General features: G+C 38.6%; 1 protein-coding gene across 6 annotated transcripts in view; it reads right to left on the bottom strand.

Annotated features, from left to right (window-relative positions):
- PLCH2 (phospholipase C eta 2) overlaps nucleotides 1–18,908 on the bottom strand; it is a 555,068-nt gene that overhangs the window by 171,380 nt on the left and 364,780 nt on the right. The window contains exon 1 of one of the 6 annotated variants that reach the window (XM_063436486.1): nucleotides 7,770–7,833. The exons of 2 other annotated variants lie outside the window; for them this stretch is intronic. In XM_063436486.1, the coding sequence (XP_063292556.1) occupies nucleotides 7,770–7,806 (37 nt within the window). In that variant the 5' untranslated portion in view covers nucleotides 7,807–7,833. Of the gene's footprint in view, nucleotides 1–4,669; nucleotides 4,727–5,136; nucleotides 5,515–7,769; nucleotides 7,834–18,908 lie in introns of those variants that run through there. 3 more of the 6 variants (XM_063436488.1, XM_063436483.1, XM_063436485.1) reach the window with 3 other exon arrangements.

Raw genomic sequence — 18,908 nt, 5'->3', positions numbered from 1 at the left:
CCGTTTTCCAGCACTATATTGAATAGTTCATGATGTGATGGATCAGAACAAGTAGGCAATTATGCTGAATGCAGAAACTATAAACTTCATATTTATTGGATACACACTATCAAGAATGGAGCTGTGTTCTGAAGCTCTATTTATCAAAGATGTAGGATGAACAATATAGCAAAATTTAAGTATGGTACATAAATATTCTATTACAACTGTGCGGGCATTTACATATATCAATATAATAATTGGATTTTTTGGTAATTGTTCCATTCCATCAGCCTAATATCATAAATAAAAGAATAATACAAACAAAAGTTAACATCACTGTGGGGTATATAACACACCACGTGCATTTATTTAATTTCTCTCACAATGTGAAAATTTCATATGTAAATTGCATGCTGACAGATTGACAAATATTGACAGATATTCCCCAAAAACAAGAATAATAGTGTAACATTTAGGTTAGAAAGAACTTGTGAAGGAGGTTTGGAAATCTGGAGAGTTGACTCTGGAAGATCTCTCAAAGGTGCCAATGACAGTAAATATTCTACAAGTCTAAGCCATTTCCTTGTGGTTTCTAGTTTCTTTCTTAACTAGATTTCATTAAGGCTTTTGAGACTGTTGCACATAGAAGGCTTATCAATAAACTGTAATCTTTAAGTTTGGATTCCAATATTGTTGAATGGGTAAGGCAGTGGCTGAGTGACAGACAACAGAGGGTTGTAGTCAATGGAGTATATTCGAAGCAAAGCCATGTTACCAGTGGGATACCTCAGGGATCTGTACTTGGACCCATTCTCTTTAATGTTTTTATTAGTGATATTGCAGAAGGTCTTAATGGTAAGGTATGTCTTTTTGCTGATGATACTAAGATATGTAACAGGGTTGATGTTCCAGGAGGAATAAGTCAAATGGCAAATGATTTAGGTAAACTAGAAATATGGTCAGAGTTGTGGCAACTGACATTTAATGTGGATAAGTGAAAGATAATGCATCTTGGACGTAAAAACCCAAGGGCAGAGTACAGAATATTTGATAGAGTCTTAACCTCAACATCTGAGGAAAGGGATTTAGGGGTAGTTATTTCAGATGACTTAAAGGTAGGCAGACAATGCCATTGTACAGAACACTGGTGAGACCTCTCTTGGAGACCGTATCTCCAGAAGGATATTGATACTTTATAGAGAGTTCAGAGAAGGGCTACTAAACTGGTTCATGGATTGCAGGATAAAACTTACCAAGAAAGGTTAAAGGATCTTAACATGTATAGCTTGGAGGAAAGACGAGACGGGGGGATATGATAGAAACATTTAAAAACATAAAGGGAATCAACACAGTAAAAGAGGAAACTATATTTAAAAGAAGAAAAACTACCACAACAAGAGGACGTAGTCTTAAATTAGAGGGGCAAAGGTTTAAAAATAATATCAGGAAGTATTACTTTACTGAGAGGGTAGTGGATTCATGGAATATCCTTACAGCTGAAGTGGTAGAGGTTAACACAGTGATGGAGGTTAAGCATGTATGGGATAGGCATAAGGCTATCCTAGACTTAAAATAAGGCCAGGGATTAATTAAAAGTATTTTGAAATATTGGGCAGACTAGATGGACCAAATGGCATGGAGTCCACGCTGGCATGGAGACGCACTCTCCAACCTTTTACAGCCCTCCTACGCCAACATAAAATTACCTACCATTGGAGAGGTTTGCGCATGCTGCTTATCCAACACGGGAATCTGGCCTCTACCATCCGGGACTTACAGTAGGCAAATGAACTGCTGCCGACACTGGGACTCCCCCCCATCACTCATCCTCCCTCAAAGACTAGAACCACGATGGCACATGGCTCCACTTGAAACCCAGCAACGGCGGTCCCTTTTGTCCCTAGAAGAGCTGATACAGCAACTACCGCGGCAGCCAAAACTTGAGGCGGCCCTGAAGCCACCCGGTATCCTGACCAGTATTCTTTCGCAGCAATATTTCCTGCATCCACTGAACCTATGAACCAAATAGAACGCATTAATGTTGACCCGTTATTACTGTTGAAGTTTTCTTGCAAGTTTCTCTTTTTTTTTTTTATTAAGATGAACCCACGATAGTACTTAGCACCAAAGGCACTCTATAGCCATCTATGTATAGCCCCCTTGCACTCCCCCCCCCCCCCCCAGGGTTACAGTGGGATATCTAAACCGCAGCTCACGGGGGCTCCAAATAACCTACTATAGCCGGCACCACATAGACGGACCACGAGAGCCACTAGCCTGCTATACAGCAGAATCCACACTACAAAAAAAGCTCCATGGAGTAAAAACCGACTACAACACAACACGGCACAACTCCCACCAGTGTAGAATACTTCAGGGCTAACCTACACACGGCACAACACTATATTTCCGCACTAAACCTGGTCCATTGTGTTTAAGCCACTATCGCCCCCCACAGCCACACCAACTACACTCACACTGTATTTCAGCTACTTGTCCGAAAACTGTTATCTTAATATCGACTTATTGTTATATGCCAAGCGTTTAACAGCATTATTAATGCAAATGTTACTTTTAGCATGTTACAACCCATAAAAGAAAATGTGCAGCTCTTTATAATGCCATAGCGAAAGATGATGACCAACCTATGCGTGCTGTTGTGGCACTTGACAATTGCTTGTAACTACCTCTGTACAGAAAAATAAAGAATAAAAAAAAAAAAATGCAGGTACTTTCAAGACGAGTATGACTTTATTTTTTTAATGCACCATCTACATAATAAATGCAAAATCTAAATCCACAAAAAAAAAAAAAAAAAAAAATTGCAATTTTTGGCTTTTAATTTCATTCAACTACAAAATCTGTTACTTAACAGCCAGTCTATGCAATCTATGAATGTCATGGATACATTTAAGTAAAATGATGTTTCTAAAATCTAAACTGTAGAATTAAGTCATTGTACATGATCTAGACAGATTCAATAAAAGTAGAAAACAGACTAAAACGTGTAGAACTATCATTGAAACAAGGAAGTTTACTGTAAGTGAATTTTACTCTTCAATAATACATGATTAAATAATTCGATTGTTTTTCTTCCTCTCATTGTATTCTTTTATCATACATGCCTGGCAGCCTTCAGGCACTGTCCGCAAGGCATTTCTCAGGCAATATTCACAATGTTTGACTACACTCTTTTGCTGTTAGAATATAGTGTATAAAACTACTACGGAGCACCTAAAATTTCTAACTGAGAATACATTTTATTTAAAATGGACTTCAATTCTGGCTTATAAGACCTACACAAATAATTATCCAACTCCCTATTGATATTTTAATCTGTTTAGGCTAATCTTGAGAAGAAATACACAAAGATCAACCATTTTAAAATGCTGTAGTACTTGCTTTGACCCCCATAAGCCACATACAGAATTTGCCTTTGTAGCCAACAGTTCTAAACCACTAACACGCTGCTAAGACTAATAGGGTCTTCCCAGGAATTCAAAGAGAGTACAAAGGGAATTCCAGAATGTAGGCCAAAATAACCAAATTGGAAAAAAATAAATAAATTAAATAATCTTTAAGTCACTTCTATTTTTAGCTTGCCTATTTTGGCCGTAAAATTGAAATTCACTTTGAATTCACTTATGTTGATAAGAGCCACGGTTAATTTGGATCGCACAGATTGTACCTGCACACGAAGAGGTTTAAAATGAAGACTGTCCTGGTAAGCAGAATAATTCTAATTAGTAGAACTGGTATATGGAATTAACGGACGTACTGCATAGAAAGGCAAGGAGCAGGCAGCAATTCCATGATATATGGCTGTAAATACTAATCATGTATAACATATACAACACCACGCGTGTGCAAAGAGGATATTTGTTATACAAAGCAGTAAAAAAAATAAAAATAAAAAAAAATAAAAGTATATTTTCACTACCAAAATAGAAGTAATAGCAATTCATACCAGACACTCTTCAGATACTTTCAACAAATAAATACACTCGAGTTGACAGCTAAAAAATAAAAAAATCACCCAATAAAATCACCAGGATATTTGTTTAATCCAATGTGGAACGGTCAACGTTTTGACCCACTATGGGGTCTTTCATAAGAGCAAGTCACTAAGCAAAGAAAAAGTTTTAATAGAATCCATACATCAATGTCAAAAAAGTAAACACAATTACTACGCGGGGCGTGTGAGGACAGTATCAGATGTTAATTCACAGAGATGTGCGATGTTGTATACACAATTGTCATAAAACTATTTAAATAAATGACGACAGCTAACATTTAGAGTAATAAAGTAAAAATGAGATGTCTCAAAAAGGCAGCTGACAGTAATCACAGACATGCCACAAAACACGGCACGGTCGATTGACTCAACCGAGCCATCATTAAAATCAAACTAACCCCAAGATGACCTCCAGTTTACTAGATTTTATCAATTACTATTCATATTACCAGCCAAGAAGCAGATATGAATTGAAGTTCAACAGCTGATTACCCATACGTTTTACATTCCTGGATGTGAGTGACATACAAAAAGAAAAAAAAAATTAAAGGCAAGCACAAAAAAAGGACAAAATCATTATGATCATAAAATGTGTGAAGCGATTATAATCACAAAACATCTGAACGGTTCTTTCAATATTGTCTTCATTTTAAAAGATTTTGGTTTGCCTACCTATGGTTACTTTAAGCGGTCTTCTATTTTCTGCCATAGTTCAGAAATGATCCTATGATTAAAGACCCTAAGCAGTAGTTGCTACAGTTTTATTAAGGGATTCAGGACTTAAAGCTTACAAATTAAAGAGCGACTTACAAGGAGCATTTAAGAATGTCTGAGAGACAAAAGAAATACCCAGAGATGGATCAAGTTCCTTCATTAGATTGGACGTCAGATGCAATTTAATCATGTCTCCCTGTTGATTTAACTCCTGAACTCCTTTAGAAGCTTTCTAAAAAAACTATTGTATCAGTCTATGGGCAAAGTTGTAATAATATACTTTTTTATTCTACTTACGTCTACTAGAGGAACACACCAAAATGGACAGATATAAAATCCTCAAGGTGATTTAACAATAAACTGCAATATCTCAAAACATTTCTAAAAAAAATAAAAATGAAAGCGAAAACTCAAAGCTAGCTTACCAATTTGACCAAGTTTCATGTGCGGAGGGGCCACAATGCTCCCTCCAATCCACAAAAATTCCTCAGCCAACCATGAAATTCCTGATTTTTTTTGTTGCAAGGGTGGCTTGGAGGTCTCCATTTTAATAGCGTAGGCCGTGGCAGTATTTGTCCCACAATACAAGTAACACCAGAAAAAAACAAATACGAAATTGGACAAGTCAGCATGCACTCCAGAGAAGTGAGAAAGTCCAAATATTTTGATCGCTTCAGTGAAATCCTTCAAAGCTCTAGACCGATAAAAAGAAACAGCTGTCTTTGAAACTGATCTGCAGCGTTCTACTGCGCAGTTTGGCACCATTAGTCTTGCACGCTGCAAAAACACGTTTTGCAACAAGTTAACTTAAAATTTTAATCAAAAACGTGTAGTATTTCAGACGACCGCACATAGGATAGAAGTCACTCTTTTTTATATCAGAGAATATTAAAAAAAAAAAAAATACATGTAAAAGTATAGAGAACAAGGCAAAGAGTTTCAGTGCTTGTTACAGGCTCCGATGTAGACGAAGATGTTCATAAAAATAGAATTAGATAAAGTCACCTGTAGAATGTCAACATGCTTGCTAGTATCGTTAAGTTATCACTGGCCCCAGAATGCATAAGAAAACACTTTGGAAAATAATTCCTCGTTTTGTGCTCCATTGAAGAAGGTAACTAGCAACCCATTTTCCTCGGGGCCCAGCAACGTTTTTTTTTTTTATCTGCAGCTACATGGAACCATAAAGACAATACAAAAAAAACACACACACACGGATCTGATCTCTGCCATGCGTTCTATTGGGTTTCTAAATCTGTCACATGTAATAATCCAGACAACAGGTCCCAGCTCTCTCTAGTCAGAGGATTAACATCCTACAAAAGGGAATAGAAAAAAATAAAATAAATCCTAGGTTTATTTTTTATTTTTTTTTATAACAGTTGGAATTAGTCACAGTCCCTCGAGTGAATAGCAACCTGTTAAATGAGAGCAGGTTGCTATATGAAATTAACTATTCATGGTAACCGTCTGATGCTTAAGGGGAAAGAAAAGAAACGTCATGGTCCCAAGAGGTCAATAACATACACACGACATTCCAAATGGAAACTTAAAGCATCATAATGCTCTCGAGATTTACTGTGCTGCACTGGCTTTGACACAGCACTGAATGAATGTGTGCTATTGTTTGCTTTTTGAACAGATAATCATCCACTACAGCCGGTTAAAATATTGCTAAATATGATTTATTTTATTATTTTGGATTTATTCTGCTAATCCTTGCATATAGCTAATAGGAGGGATTTAACGTAGACAATCCACGACATCTGAAACAGAAGACCGCATAGTAGTGGAATGTTACCATTGTAAGATTCTTAATTGCTTAAAGGGACACTCCAGGCACCCAGACCACTTCTGCTCATTGAAGTGGTCTGGGTGCCAACTCCCACTACCCTTAACCCTGCAAGTGTAATTATTGCAGTTTTTCATAACTCCACCTCTAGTGGCTGTCTATTAGACAGCCACTAGAGGTCACTTCCTGGGTTCTAGCACAGGTTTCCTGTGCTAGAGCGTCGCTGGACGTCCTCACGCTGTGTGAGGACCTCCAGCGTCGCTCAAAACCCCATAGGAAAGCATTGAAATGATTTTTCAATGCTTTCCTATGGGGAGACGTAATGCGCATGCGCGGAATTTCCGCGCATGCGCATTAGGTCTCCTCGGCCGGTGAGCGAGATTAGTCTCGCCCACCAGCCGACGTAATCACTAGGAGGAGCGTCGCGGAGGCGGAGACAGCGGCGAGGGACATCGCCGCTGTCCCAGGTAAGTGACTGAAGGGGTTTTCACCCCTTCAGTAACCGGGGATTGGTGGGTGGGAGGGAGAGGGACCCTCCAGTGCCAGAAAAACGGATCGTTTTTCTGGCACTGGAGTTTCCCTTTAAGATCTTACCTCCTAACTGTCCCAGATTCAGCGTAACAGTCCTGTTTTTGTGTCCCTGTTACACCATTTCAAATGGGACCACAGAGACCCCCAATGAGCACAATGTAGGTGAACATGGGACTTTCTGCCCTCACATAGGAGCCATAATAGCACTCTAGACACAGGCTACTCTGAGTGAGGCCAGCCAGTGTTTCTGTCAATTAGCATCAAATGCATTCAAAACAGGCTTACACGTTGGAAAGTTATGATGTCCCCCAGTAACAAACCAAAAAGTCCATTCTTACACCCCAATATCAGATGCTTCAGATTGGGCAAGCAATTTCTATATGAATGCTACAAATATTTACAGCCATGTTGGTAAAAATAAAGTTATAGCCAAATTATATTCAATTGGAAGCTAGTTTAACCCCTGAAGACATAGTTCACTATTCAATGTTAATAAAGGCAATTAGGTATATTTGCTTAGTCAGGAGTTCCTTTAATGCCTTTATAAATAACACTACTAAATAATTGCACTATATTACAATTTCAAGAGTAATTTACAAGCTATGCAAAAATAAGCATGAATATCCATCAAAGCAGAAAAGCTGAACAAAACGGAATCATTGGTACTAAGTGAATTATATGCACAAACTTGCATGCGAGATGCATAAAACACATATTTAAAAGCAAAATACGGACCTGTATATAGCAAGTCACTGTTTGTATAAGTATCCATTGCCTGCCTTCAACTCCTCCGGGACTTGCTAACTTGAACCTTACTGAACACGCTCCACTAGGGGTTAAATGCGAGAAAATCCTTGTAGCTCCTGCTACCGAAACATACTGAGCAGAGGTGCTTAGGAACTAATCTTATTAGAATGTTTCTATTCTTGCATCCCATCCACATTAAGACAAACCTCTGATGGAGCAGAAAACAAAATCTGCACTAAAGTTCTATTCTATTCGCTTACAACATAGACATTCACATTAAAAGCATTAACAAAAAAAACTTTTGCATTTAAAAAATATATATTTTTGAAGTTGGTCTGTATAAAATAAGACATCTTTATGATAAGACCATAGGCATATGCAGCCTGAGGCCGAAGAGGTTTAAGACGATTCCCACCAACAGTAAGGGGGGCATATCCCACTATGTACCTTACATCTCTCTATTTATGTCTTCTCATAATTATTATAACTAAGCTCAGTGCTCAGAAAGTCCCAGTGTTTACCTTGGGTACGGAAGATTGAAAGGTAAACTACTCAACAATTAAGGGTTTTGTTTCACTGGTGAAATCGCCAGTATTTGTGGCCCTTCCACTGCGATAGGAAGAGGGGAGATCAAATTTAGAGTCTTTACCAAATCAGCTGTCCAACTGGTGGAGGAGGAGGCTAGGCCTAAAATGCAAAATAAGAAGTAAATATATACTGCATGACTAACTTATTAAATACAGTGTTACTAAATGTTGTGTGTTCTAACGTAAATAAGCCTGTGTCTTCTTTCAATGTCTAACACTGCAGAACAATGAACCTCGTAGGTTTGGAGGCCAAATGATTTGGAAGACCAGATACTACATCCTTAGGAATTAAACCTGCCTAGAGAAGTTAATATGTAAAGAATAGGATTGTAACCCAGCACAATTTGCTCTCACATAAAAAATAAAAAAAATCTGAGGGTTTTCAGCACAAATCTAGGGGGGGGGGGGGGGGGGGAGGGGGGGGATTTACAAGGAATACAGACTGCATGTGATCAATACTGTCCAGGTTGTTGAATATGGTACAAAAATGAAGAGAAAAGAAGATATAGGAAAGATGGTATCAGATATCTTATTTACCCGTAGCCAAATTATATCACTGCAGTCCACAGCAATCACCTGATATTTGTGAAGTAATTATGTAATATTGGAGCCCCATCCACTCCCTTGTGTTGTATTGGTTTGTCTATGACAGTGATAGGCAACCTTCGGCACTCCAGATGTTGTGGACTACACCCCCCAGATTGTACTGCGCTGTGGAATATGTGGTCGCTTTATTTTTTTATTAATTAAGATTTTTATTGGTCACAGTGTTTGTAGTAAAACAAGAGCGGAGTAAACAGAAATACAGTTAAACCGTTTTTTCCCCCCAATAAATGACATATAAAAGCTGACAGCCACACAAGTGTTGTCGCTTTATCTATGCCAGTAGTGACTCATTTTTATTCAGAGGAAAGCATAGTTATACACTTCTAGTTAAAGCAGCTATGTCACTTTGCAGGTTTTGCCTTTAAATAATCCTTTTTTGTTCCTTCTTGTCACTTTGGTTTTATTTTTCTGAAATTCATCTTAGTTTTCATGTATACATAAGACAAGGTAGGGACTACTTTTTCTCAGGGGAATGTGATCTTTGGCAAATGTTTTCAATGGACAGAGCTCAAGCAAAGTTCCATTTCAGTTGCTAAGCTATTTTACCCACAATCCATTAGTTAAAAGAACCGCGTAGCAGGGCAGGACAAAATGGTTGTGGGCAGAACAAAATGGAGGTGGGCAGGACAAAATGGAGGTGGGCAGGACAAAATGGAGGTGGGCAGGACAAAATGGAGGGGGCCAGGTATTGAGATCCGGCACAAGAAAGAAAAGACTATAAATATAAACTAAGGCAAGTGGCAATGAGAGGAGTGTATTTTTTATAATACTGGATGCATAAGGAAAGGGAAATGAAAAGAACAAAAAAAATTGAAATAACAGTACTGCTTTAACTGGAAAATAACAGTAATTTTTTTTAAATTTTAACAGGAAATTCCACGAAAGTGAGAATTCAAAGTGAATTTCAAATATGGAAAAGTGTATCCAAGTCAAACAGGTTTCCAGTTCAGCTACTTTTTCCCCCAAATGTTAAATTTACTTTGAATTCACTTTGTATTCTCGCTAGTGACGCTGAAGGTTTTAAGTGCTGTAATAATTGAGCAGTTTCCGTCTGCTATAATGTTTATGCAATGTCAGCCTCCTTAATGAACCAGTTAGTGGTACACTGTAATGTAGAACAGACCAGGAGAAAGGGAGCTGTCCAGTGCTGAAATCCTATACACAAGTTTCTGAAATATAGAATTTCTCTTCAAAACAAAATGAAAGCAAGCAGGTATCATGTATTTAAACACGCTATGATCTAGGCCAGGGGTGAGCAATCTTCAGCCTTCCAGATGTTTTGGACTACATCTTCCATAATGCTAGCAAAGCATCAAGCGAGATGTAGTCCATAACATCTGGAGGGCCAAAGATTGCAAAACAGAGACTTCACACATTTTAAGAGACTAATGACTGCTTCAAACATGCCTCCAAACTGCCCTGTTTTGTGTACCATGATGTTGTCGTCTTATTGGTGCGATTACTACAAAAACTGCAATCTCTCATTAATGCTAAACGAAGCATTTAAGTTGACTTTGGGAAAGTGGTTCCTGCTAATGAGGTTATAATCATTTATGCATTTTACTTTAAATCCTTCCACCAATTGCTGAACAGTCTGTGACAGTGCAATTGATGTGGGAATGCGTATCCCATCAGCCTTTAGTGTCATAAAACCCGCTTTGGAATCCCAAGTAACTCAAATCGACGATTTCAGATTTCCAACATATTTATTAAAATATTGGGCATGATCCTGCATCCAATGAGGAACAATAAAATAATATTAAACATTGTGGAATTGTGATCTAATTAGATATAATTAGCTTTTGGCTTCCCATTCCACATTATGAAAATATATATACTTGGAGTGCCAGACTGCTGAAAAATATAAATTTCTTTCTGAAACAAAAATGAGCACATATGTATTTAAAATGTAATGTGATATTGGCAAAGTAGAGAATTGAAGCATTTTAAAGGGGCACTATAGTCACCAGAACTATTTGATGTAGTAGTTCTGGTGTCTACAGCATGTCTCCGCAGTCTTAGTACTGTAAACGCTGCCTTTTCAGAGAAAGGACAATGTTTACATTGCTGGCTAGTAATGCCTCTTGTGCCAGTCACTCAGCTGACCACTAGTGGTACTTCCCATCTTCCTATACCTGGAGACGCTGAACATTACCCATAGAAATGCAGATTGGTGCAGCGCTGCATTTTTTGCTGTGCATGCACAATAGCCTACAATTGTTTTCCTATGGGACCAAGACTGACGATTTCAGCCATGGAAGTGGAGGCAGGATGGGCCAGCCACGGCGAGACCAGCATGGTGGAGGAGAAAACCTAAGTAAATATCCCTCTAAACGGCCCTGTTTTATACAAGATGATGAAGCAGTGTTTTTGGTGCTCTCTCTTATTGCTAAACTAAACATCAATGTCAATCTTGGAACAGGGGTTTATGCTAATTGGGTAACAATTATTAACTAAATCTACATACCCATGGCTGAGAATGCTACAGTTCAATTGATGTAGGAATGAACATCCCATCAGCCCTCAGTCTCATAAAACCCACTTTGGAATTCCAAGTAACTTAACAATCTCAGAATTTCGACCCATTTCTTAAAATATTGGGCATGATCCAGCATCAAATGAGGAACATTAAAATAATATTAAATAACGCGTAATTGTGATCCAATTATGTACAATTAGGTATAATTAGCTTTTGGTTTTCCACTACTAAACGTGAAGTGCCAGATGTGGGAAGATACGACAACTGACAAAGAAAGAGTTAAAGTGAGCCAGTGGGCAAAAATCAGAACTCGGAATCATTTAATATGCAGCTTAAAACAACACCTGGAATCCCCAGACAGGCTGGGTACAGTCAGCATTAAGTACACCATAACCATTTGTGTGTACGGTGAAAATATACTAAAATATTCCAAGTGCTGCTAGAACTATTTTGCAATCAGGGAAATGTAAATGTATCCCAATTACCCTTTCAAATATTTATATTAAATTTATGGTAATCATAAAATGTAATTTTTCAGCACCAGAAACCATGCACATACTACATTAAGTACAAGCACAGTATTTTTGGGGATACAGCAGTAGTTTTGTACACAGTGCAGGATACATTAAAATGATGAACTGCCGGTCAGGATAAGTTCATCTGTCAGGGAATGTTTTGCTTGACTAAATTCATTGTTAATAGTAATATGTGAAACAAGAACTGCATTTATTTGCTAGAATAGTTAAATTTCAAACAACCTTTGCAATATGAGCCATGATAAACAAAAGGATTGTACTTGAACGCAGGTGAAAAACATGCCTTTAAACCAATGATAACAGAAGAGAAATTGATCTGTCATCTGCAAATGAGGGTATGATTTAGCCACTGTCTAGTAACCAGCTCTAATTTTGGGGCACATGCCTGGAGGTGTCCACGATCACATTAATGAATTGTGACTGAATGTGTTAATTCAGCTATTGTAACTGCCATAGCTGTATGCAGCTTTCACTATGAGTGACATGTGCATCCCTCATACCAGTAGGAAAACAAACCCGATGGGGTAAATATTGCATGGTGGGATTTTAACGAAATAAGAGGTTTACGTATCGGTGACCACTATGGAATAACAAAATCATACATTAATTTGACTGGTGAAATTTAGGACAATTTACCCACGATCAGCCTGAAGGCTGGATTAAAACACGAGCTAAAATTCAATGCAGCCCCAGGCCCAATACCTTGAAAAATACATAAATAAATATGTGTGTTCTCTATAACACTGAGCAGAGTGGGGGGAAATGTGGGTACTCTATGAGTCAGGAAGTGACCTCTAGTGGCTGTCCAATACCTTGAAAAATACATAAATAAATATGCGTTTTCTCTATAATACTGAGCAGAGTGGGGGAAAATGTGGGTACTCTATGAGTCAGGAAGTGACCTCTAGTGGCTGTCCAATACCTTGAAAAATACATGAATAAATATGTGTTTTCTCTATAATACTGAGCAGAGTGGGGGAAAATGTGGGTACTCTATGAGTCAGGAAGTGACCTCTAGTGGCTGTCCAATACCTTGAAAAATACATGAATAAATATGCGTTTTCTCTATAATACTGAGCAGAGTGGGGGAAAAATGTGGGTACTCAGAAGTATTCATGGGAGCAAATCTACAGAGGACTGGCGGACCATAATATTGATAATTTTAAGGGATACGTCAGACCCCTAAAACACTTCAGCTTGCTGAATAGTGTAAATAGTGTGTCCTCTTCTTTTTTTTTTCCATTTTACAAAAAGTATAGATTTGAATAGAAATTGGCACACAATTGGTCCTGTTACTTCCTGGTTTGTTTAGCTCAGTGGAGCTAAACTCAAGAGGCAGCAATTGCTCAGAGCACCTGCCTTGCAAAAACCTCTCAGTGAGTAGCATTGGGAAGTCTATGATTGGACAGCCACAGAAAGTCTGGCGAGGTTAGAAGGGGAGGCCTTGTAAAGCATGCAGGCAAGAGATCTGCAGGTTTTGACAGCTGTTTTTATATTTACCCCCAATGAAAAAAATAAATACATAATTAGATGCATGCTTTCATTGGAGACATATCTACTAAACAGTGAATTTTTATTTGCGCAGTGAAGTGTCCCTTTAACACTGACTCTCTACCACTGTTACAGCATGTGGTGTGGCATGTTCTCTTTCTGCTACCTTTACTACATTCACATATTTCTATGTCCCAGGCTGCACAACACGAGCAAACTTCTGTCTGCTAGTATGAAGTGCAGGGGAGATGTGGATGAATGAATCCTGAGAAGGGAGGATTCAGAATTTGGGCTTAGCGAGAGAGAGGTTAAGACCTGCGGGGCTTGTAATTCTGGTACAGGTAGATTGTGTTGAGACCTAGCAGACTGATACTGGCAGGTCTGGCCTGTCTGTCAGGTGTAAAGGCCCTGGGGATGCATGATTGGCAATGTCACATTGACAACGTGCTAAAAATAACATATTAAGGAAGAAAATGGAGAGAACAAGAGAAAAAGCTTAATAACCAACTAGAATGAGACACTAAGGAATAAATAATAAAAAAAAAAGGGAGATGGAGGAGGCAGTCAAGGAAAATGAAAACTATAGTTCTGCATTAACCTCATGTGAACCATCCTGTCAAAACAATCTGGCCTTTAATTATTCTGTTTTAGGGGAAAGGCTGGCAAGACGGGCCAACAGCACCCGCAGGCCCCCGGCATGAGGTGCTTGTAGGCAGCAGCTCCATATAACTGCCATAAAAGTAGTAGGGGTAGTGTTGGCCTGCATCCTGGTGGACTACTGCAAGAGTGAGGCCTTAAGGGGGAATTCTACAGTGGCTTGACTAGTCCAGAACTTTATGGTTTTGTGCTTGGACTAGTCTTACACAATCATGTTGCTCTCTGGTTCAGGACTGGCCCACTGGGATAATTACAAGGGCTGACAAGGCTGTCGGTCTATGATGTGTACGTACAGAGATGTTGGAAGTGAATGCATGTTGAGACCATGCTCAGGATATTTATAACATGCACGGATCATCAGGACTATAAACTCAGGGACCTGTGAGTTTTATGTGAGGATAAAACATTTTTTTATATGTACATGCCACCGCAACCCACCCTTCAGGGACAAACAGTTGCCATACCTCCTTTATTTATTCCACAATGGAATGATTGTGACTTAACGAGACCATACAGAAGGATATCCAAATATTCTAAATGAGCAAGACAGGACATTCTGGAATACACAGAGTCACTCACTCGACAGTCAGCTGGTGGTATCTGACCAAGCAACTTCAAAATATAGGCCAAATTACTAAATATAAAAAAAATCTCAAATACGTCCAGCAACGACCTTCTGGCCTAACAATAGGAACCGGATTGTGATGGAGATAAAGAATATCCTTATGGAGTTGAAATCCTTAGAAATTTTGTAGAGGACATTTTTCTTTAAAGAAGGCCATCATCTACGTAACACCTTTGCAACCAAATCATTTTAGTTATAATTTTATTCACTGTAACACTGCACAACAAATTAAACTTCAGCACCAAAACGTTATCTCTGCACCTACACCGCATCGTGGGATGTCTTGGAGATCTTCTGATGCATGTGTGATATAAATTACCCATAGGCATCTGGTGTAAATGAGATGGCATATAGGCAGACTTGTTGGCAGGCCTTTGAGTTTCAGGAGAACTTGATGTGCTTAAAAGGGGGCTACTAATCAACCTAAAAGCTACAACTCACTATAGTGTCCCCTGATTTTGTATCAAATAGTTTATGAAATGGGCTAACCTGCCCCCAATATCCTGAGATAATTAATATCCCCCAGCCGGGTGAAAATGCAGAAGTATTAACTACAGATTATCAATATGGCCATAATATGGGGGTCTCTCCACACTAGGTAAAGTCCCGGTTTATATGAAAACATTCCTTAATAGTTTTATATTCAATCCGAGGATGGCGCCAGGGCACTCCAAGTAACCTAACCATTATAGTAAGCTGTAGCAGTAATGTTGCTTAGAGTGTAGAGTTCCTACTTTTATTTTAAAGTTATCTTCTAACAACACAAGCATAAATAATAAACCGTTTCATATCTAAAAACTGACAAGTGACAAACTTAGTTTTACAAGGGATGTCAGTTGCCCTAAGATATCTTGCTAAAAATCACCTTCCTGGGCATGGAAATATGAAGATAGACCCAAACACTATAAAGCGTCGGAGATATCAAAAAATTAAAATAGTAATACTACAGTCAGTTAAAATCTAGTCTGAATGTTTCTAACACATGGTTCTTTTTTTGTTTTCTTTTAATAATGCCAAGCACAATACTCTGTGAAATACAATGTTAAATGTTCAATGACATCTTCATCCAAGAAATCCTAAAACTGTCAGGATTACCGCTTTCGAGGACATTGTTGAATAGATCGGATATAAATTATGCATCACACAGCTGGCACGGGGAAAGCTTTTGAAAGTGCAGTCTTCTTTAAGCACATCAGTTCCCATTTAAGGAGGTGTCCTAAAGGAAGACTTCTAAAAGGTTCCCAAGATCAGCTCTTCAACAATACAACATTTTTTTTCTCTCTAGAACTCAGGTAAATGTGAGACAAAAACAGTTATTGATGGAACGCCTGTGCCCTGGTCAGAAGATCGCAACATATTGAAATTTCTAAAACACGCGGTCAAAGAGATTCAAGTCCGTGATATGTATGTAGGTGTTTTAACAATGATTTACAGGGGCAGAATTGGAAACCATAGGGTCCTGGTGCAAGAATTGAAGGTTCCCCAAACTTTGGCGGGCGCAACACATTTAGTGCTCCAAGGATTGTTCCATTGTTTGTTTGTCTGGTTTTTATGGTCTTAGACCAGGGGTAGGCAACCTCCAGCACTCCAAAAGTAGTAGACTACATCTCCCCTGAAACTTTGTCAGCATTATGGGAGATGTAGTCCACAACGTCTGGAGTGCAGAAGGATTCCTACCGCAGCCCTAGACAAAAATCTAGTTTATATATTTCCCCGACATCTCTCTTCAGTCTCTTCTCAGCTCAGATAGATTACAAATATATATATATTTTTTTCAGTGTCTTTCCATCTGTCTCATGCTGCATGTATTTCTGTCCCCAACATTGACTGTTTTCCTGTCAGTCTCTCTCCTCTCTGTTTACCCACCAACCGCCCCTCTGCCTCTCCACCGGTCAATGAGTGTGTTGAATACTGCATGTGAGGGCAAATACAGTTTGTGTTATTTTTGGGGATTGGCTGTGTGTTGAAGGGAGGCTGTATGTGTTGAGTATGTGAATGTAGGTTGCACGGGGAAGAGGATGAAAATGTTGTGCTTATGTGGGGAACGTGTGTGTGGATTGGCTATCTGTTGTGAGGGCACATAGGGATTATAATGCCTGACAGTGTGATGGGGATATAACAGGATTCTAGGTGCCGGTACAGATCACAGCGCTCCATCTGATCCGTTAATCCGTGAATGACTCGGGACTAGCATTAATTTAGAATTGCCAGAACCATAAACGAGAACTCTCTCGCTCTAGTGATGGAGTGCAGGGTCTGTCAGAGATATCTTTTGATCTCGTAAGCCAGTTCAGACATAGTGCCCCTCTGAAACCGGACTCTGACACGGTTATTCATGAAAGTGAAATCATAAGTGAATTTCAAATACAAGGTAAAACTAGGCAATCTGGAAACATTCCATAAGTCAGGTTGTGCTTCCAGTTCGGATTTTCTATGAATTCTCCCTTTAGTGAATAACCCTTTAAGTGAATGTTTGATTCTTTGTATGTCAATGTCAGCTCGAGGCCCCCCCCATTTACAGGTAGAACTCCAGACCAGTGATGGCTAACCTTGACACAAATTGTTTCTGGACTACATTTACCATGATGCTCAGCTACCATTTAGAGTCTAAAAGCCAGCTGAGCATCATGGGAAATGTAATCCAGAAACAATATTTGGTGTCAAGGTTAGCCATCACTGGCCCAGACCATTTCCACCCTTGTAGTTCTACCACTGATGTAGCACTTGTAGAAACATCTTACATACAATGATGTATTCACTATACAATAAACTGAAAGCAGCATTTTAAAATTTAGGCCAAAATAAAAAAAATTGTAAAATCCAAGTGAACTCTAGTTAAAGCATGGATATTGTATCCCTAATATTTCAATCCACCATAATTCACTGGATTTAGTTGGGCTATTAAGGCCCAAATCCTGACTGGATCATTTTGTAAACCATGAACTTCCAGAGAATGTAACGCATGTCAAAACAGCCGAATGGAAAGCAATCTCAAAATGAGTTCTGATTGTAGGTTGGATCTATTCACATACAATCTGTAATTCTATGGTGAACATGCACCAATTAATGTTTTAGTGATGAACCCTGACACTAACCCTATTCACTGCATCATAGTGAACTGAAATTCAAACTCCCAAATCAAGGCTAAAATATCCAGTTTGTGTAATTGATCTGTTCTGTAATTTTTTTTTTTTTTTTTTTTGTATGCAAACACTTGTTACATAAATAGAGAATTAAAGGATCACTATAGGGTCGGGAACACAAACATTTATTCCTGATCCTATAGTGCACAACCCACCATTTAGGTGGCTTACCGCTCCACCCCCCCCCTCCCCCCCTTTGGGCCCCTCAGAATGAGTTAATACTCACCTTATTTTCAGCTCTCTACGGCACAGTAAGCAGCCCTGGGCCAGAAAGCCCCTCTAGTGGCCATCTAAGGAGTGGCCACTTGGAGATGTCCCTAGGGGCAAAGTAAACACTGCCCTTTCTATGAAAAGGCAGTGTTGAAATGAAAATGCCTGAAGGGAACTATTATACTCACCAGAACAACTAAATTAATCAGTAGTTGTTCTGGTGACTATAGTGTCCCTTTAAAAAAAAAAAAAAAAAAAAATCTATTCTTCCCGATTATCTAGCATAGCACTCTATGCATAAATAGCAAAAATCTATTCCTGATTTCCATTCTTTGAATTGTGGAATGGCAACATTTAGGATAAAATATGCGGTTATTGTGCGATTCTTAAACTCTTTTGGAATTGAATTCACTACAATTCTGACATCAGTAAATAAACCCATAGTACAGGATGGACACACTGAGTGCATTTGTCTTTTACTGAATGTCCAATGGAAAGAAGCAAAAATTACGATAGTGAATACATTATCTGTTCTGCCATACGGATTATAGGATTATGACATAACACAGGAAGCAGTGTTACATCTCCTCTAGTGGCCTGGAGGATAATTGCATCAGAATCATTGCAACCTTACTGTTACTTTAAATATACTACACTATATCAACCAAAAACAAGTTTAATCAGTTTATATCACAAGCATGTTTATAAGAAAGACATTAAATGGAAATTACCCTAAGTAGGCAAAGTACTACACATAAAATAACACTGATTCTGTTACTTCATGTAACAAAAA

This window comes from Pelobates fuscus, chromosome 11, assembly GCF_036172605.1.
Source record: "Pelobates fuscus isolate aPelFus1 chromosome 11, aPelFus1.pri, whole genome shotgun sequence".
NCBI lineage: Eukaryota > Metazoa > Chordata > Amphibia > Anura > Pelobatidae > Pelobates > Pelobates fuscus.
This window is presented reverse-complemented; position numbering and strand designations above follow the sequence as displayed.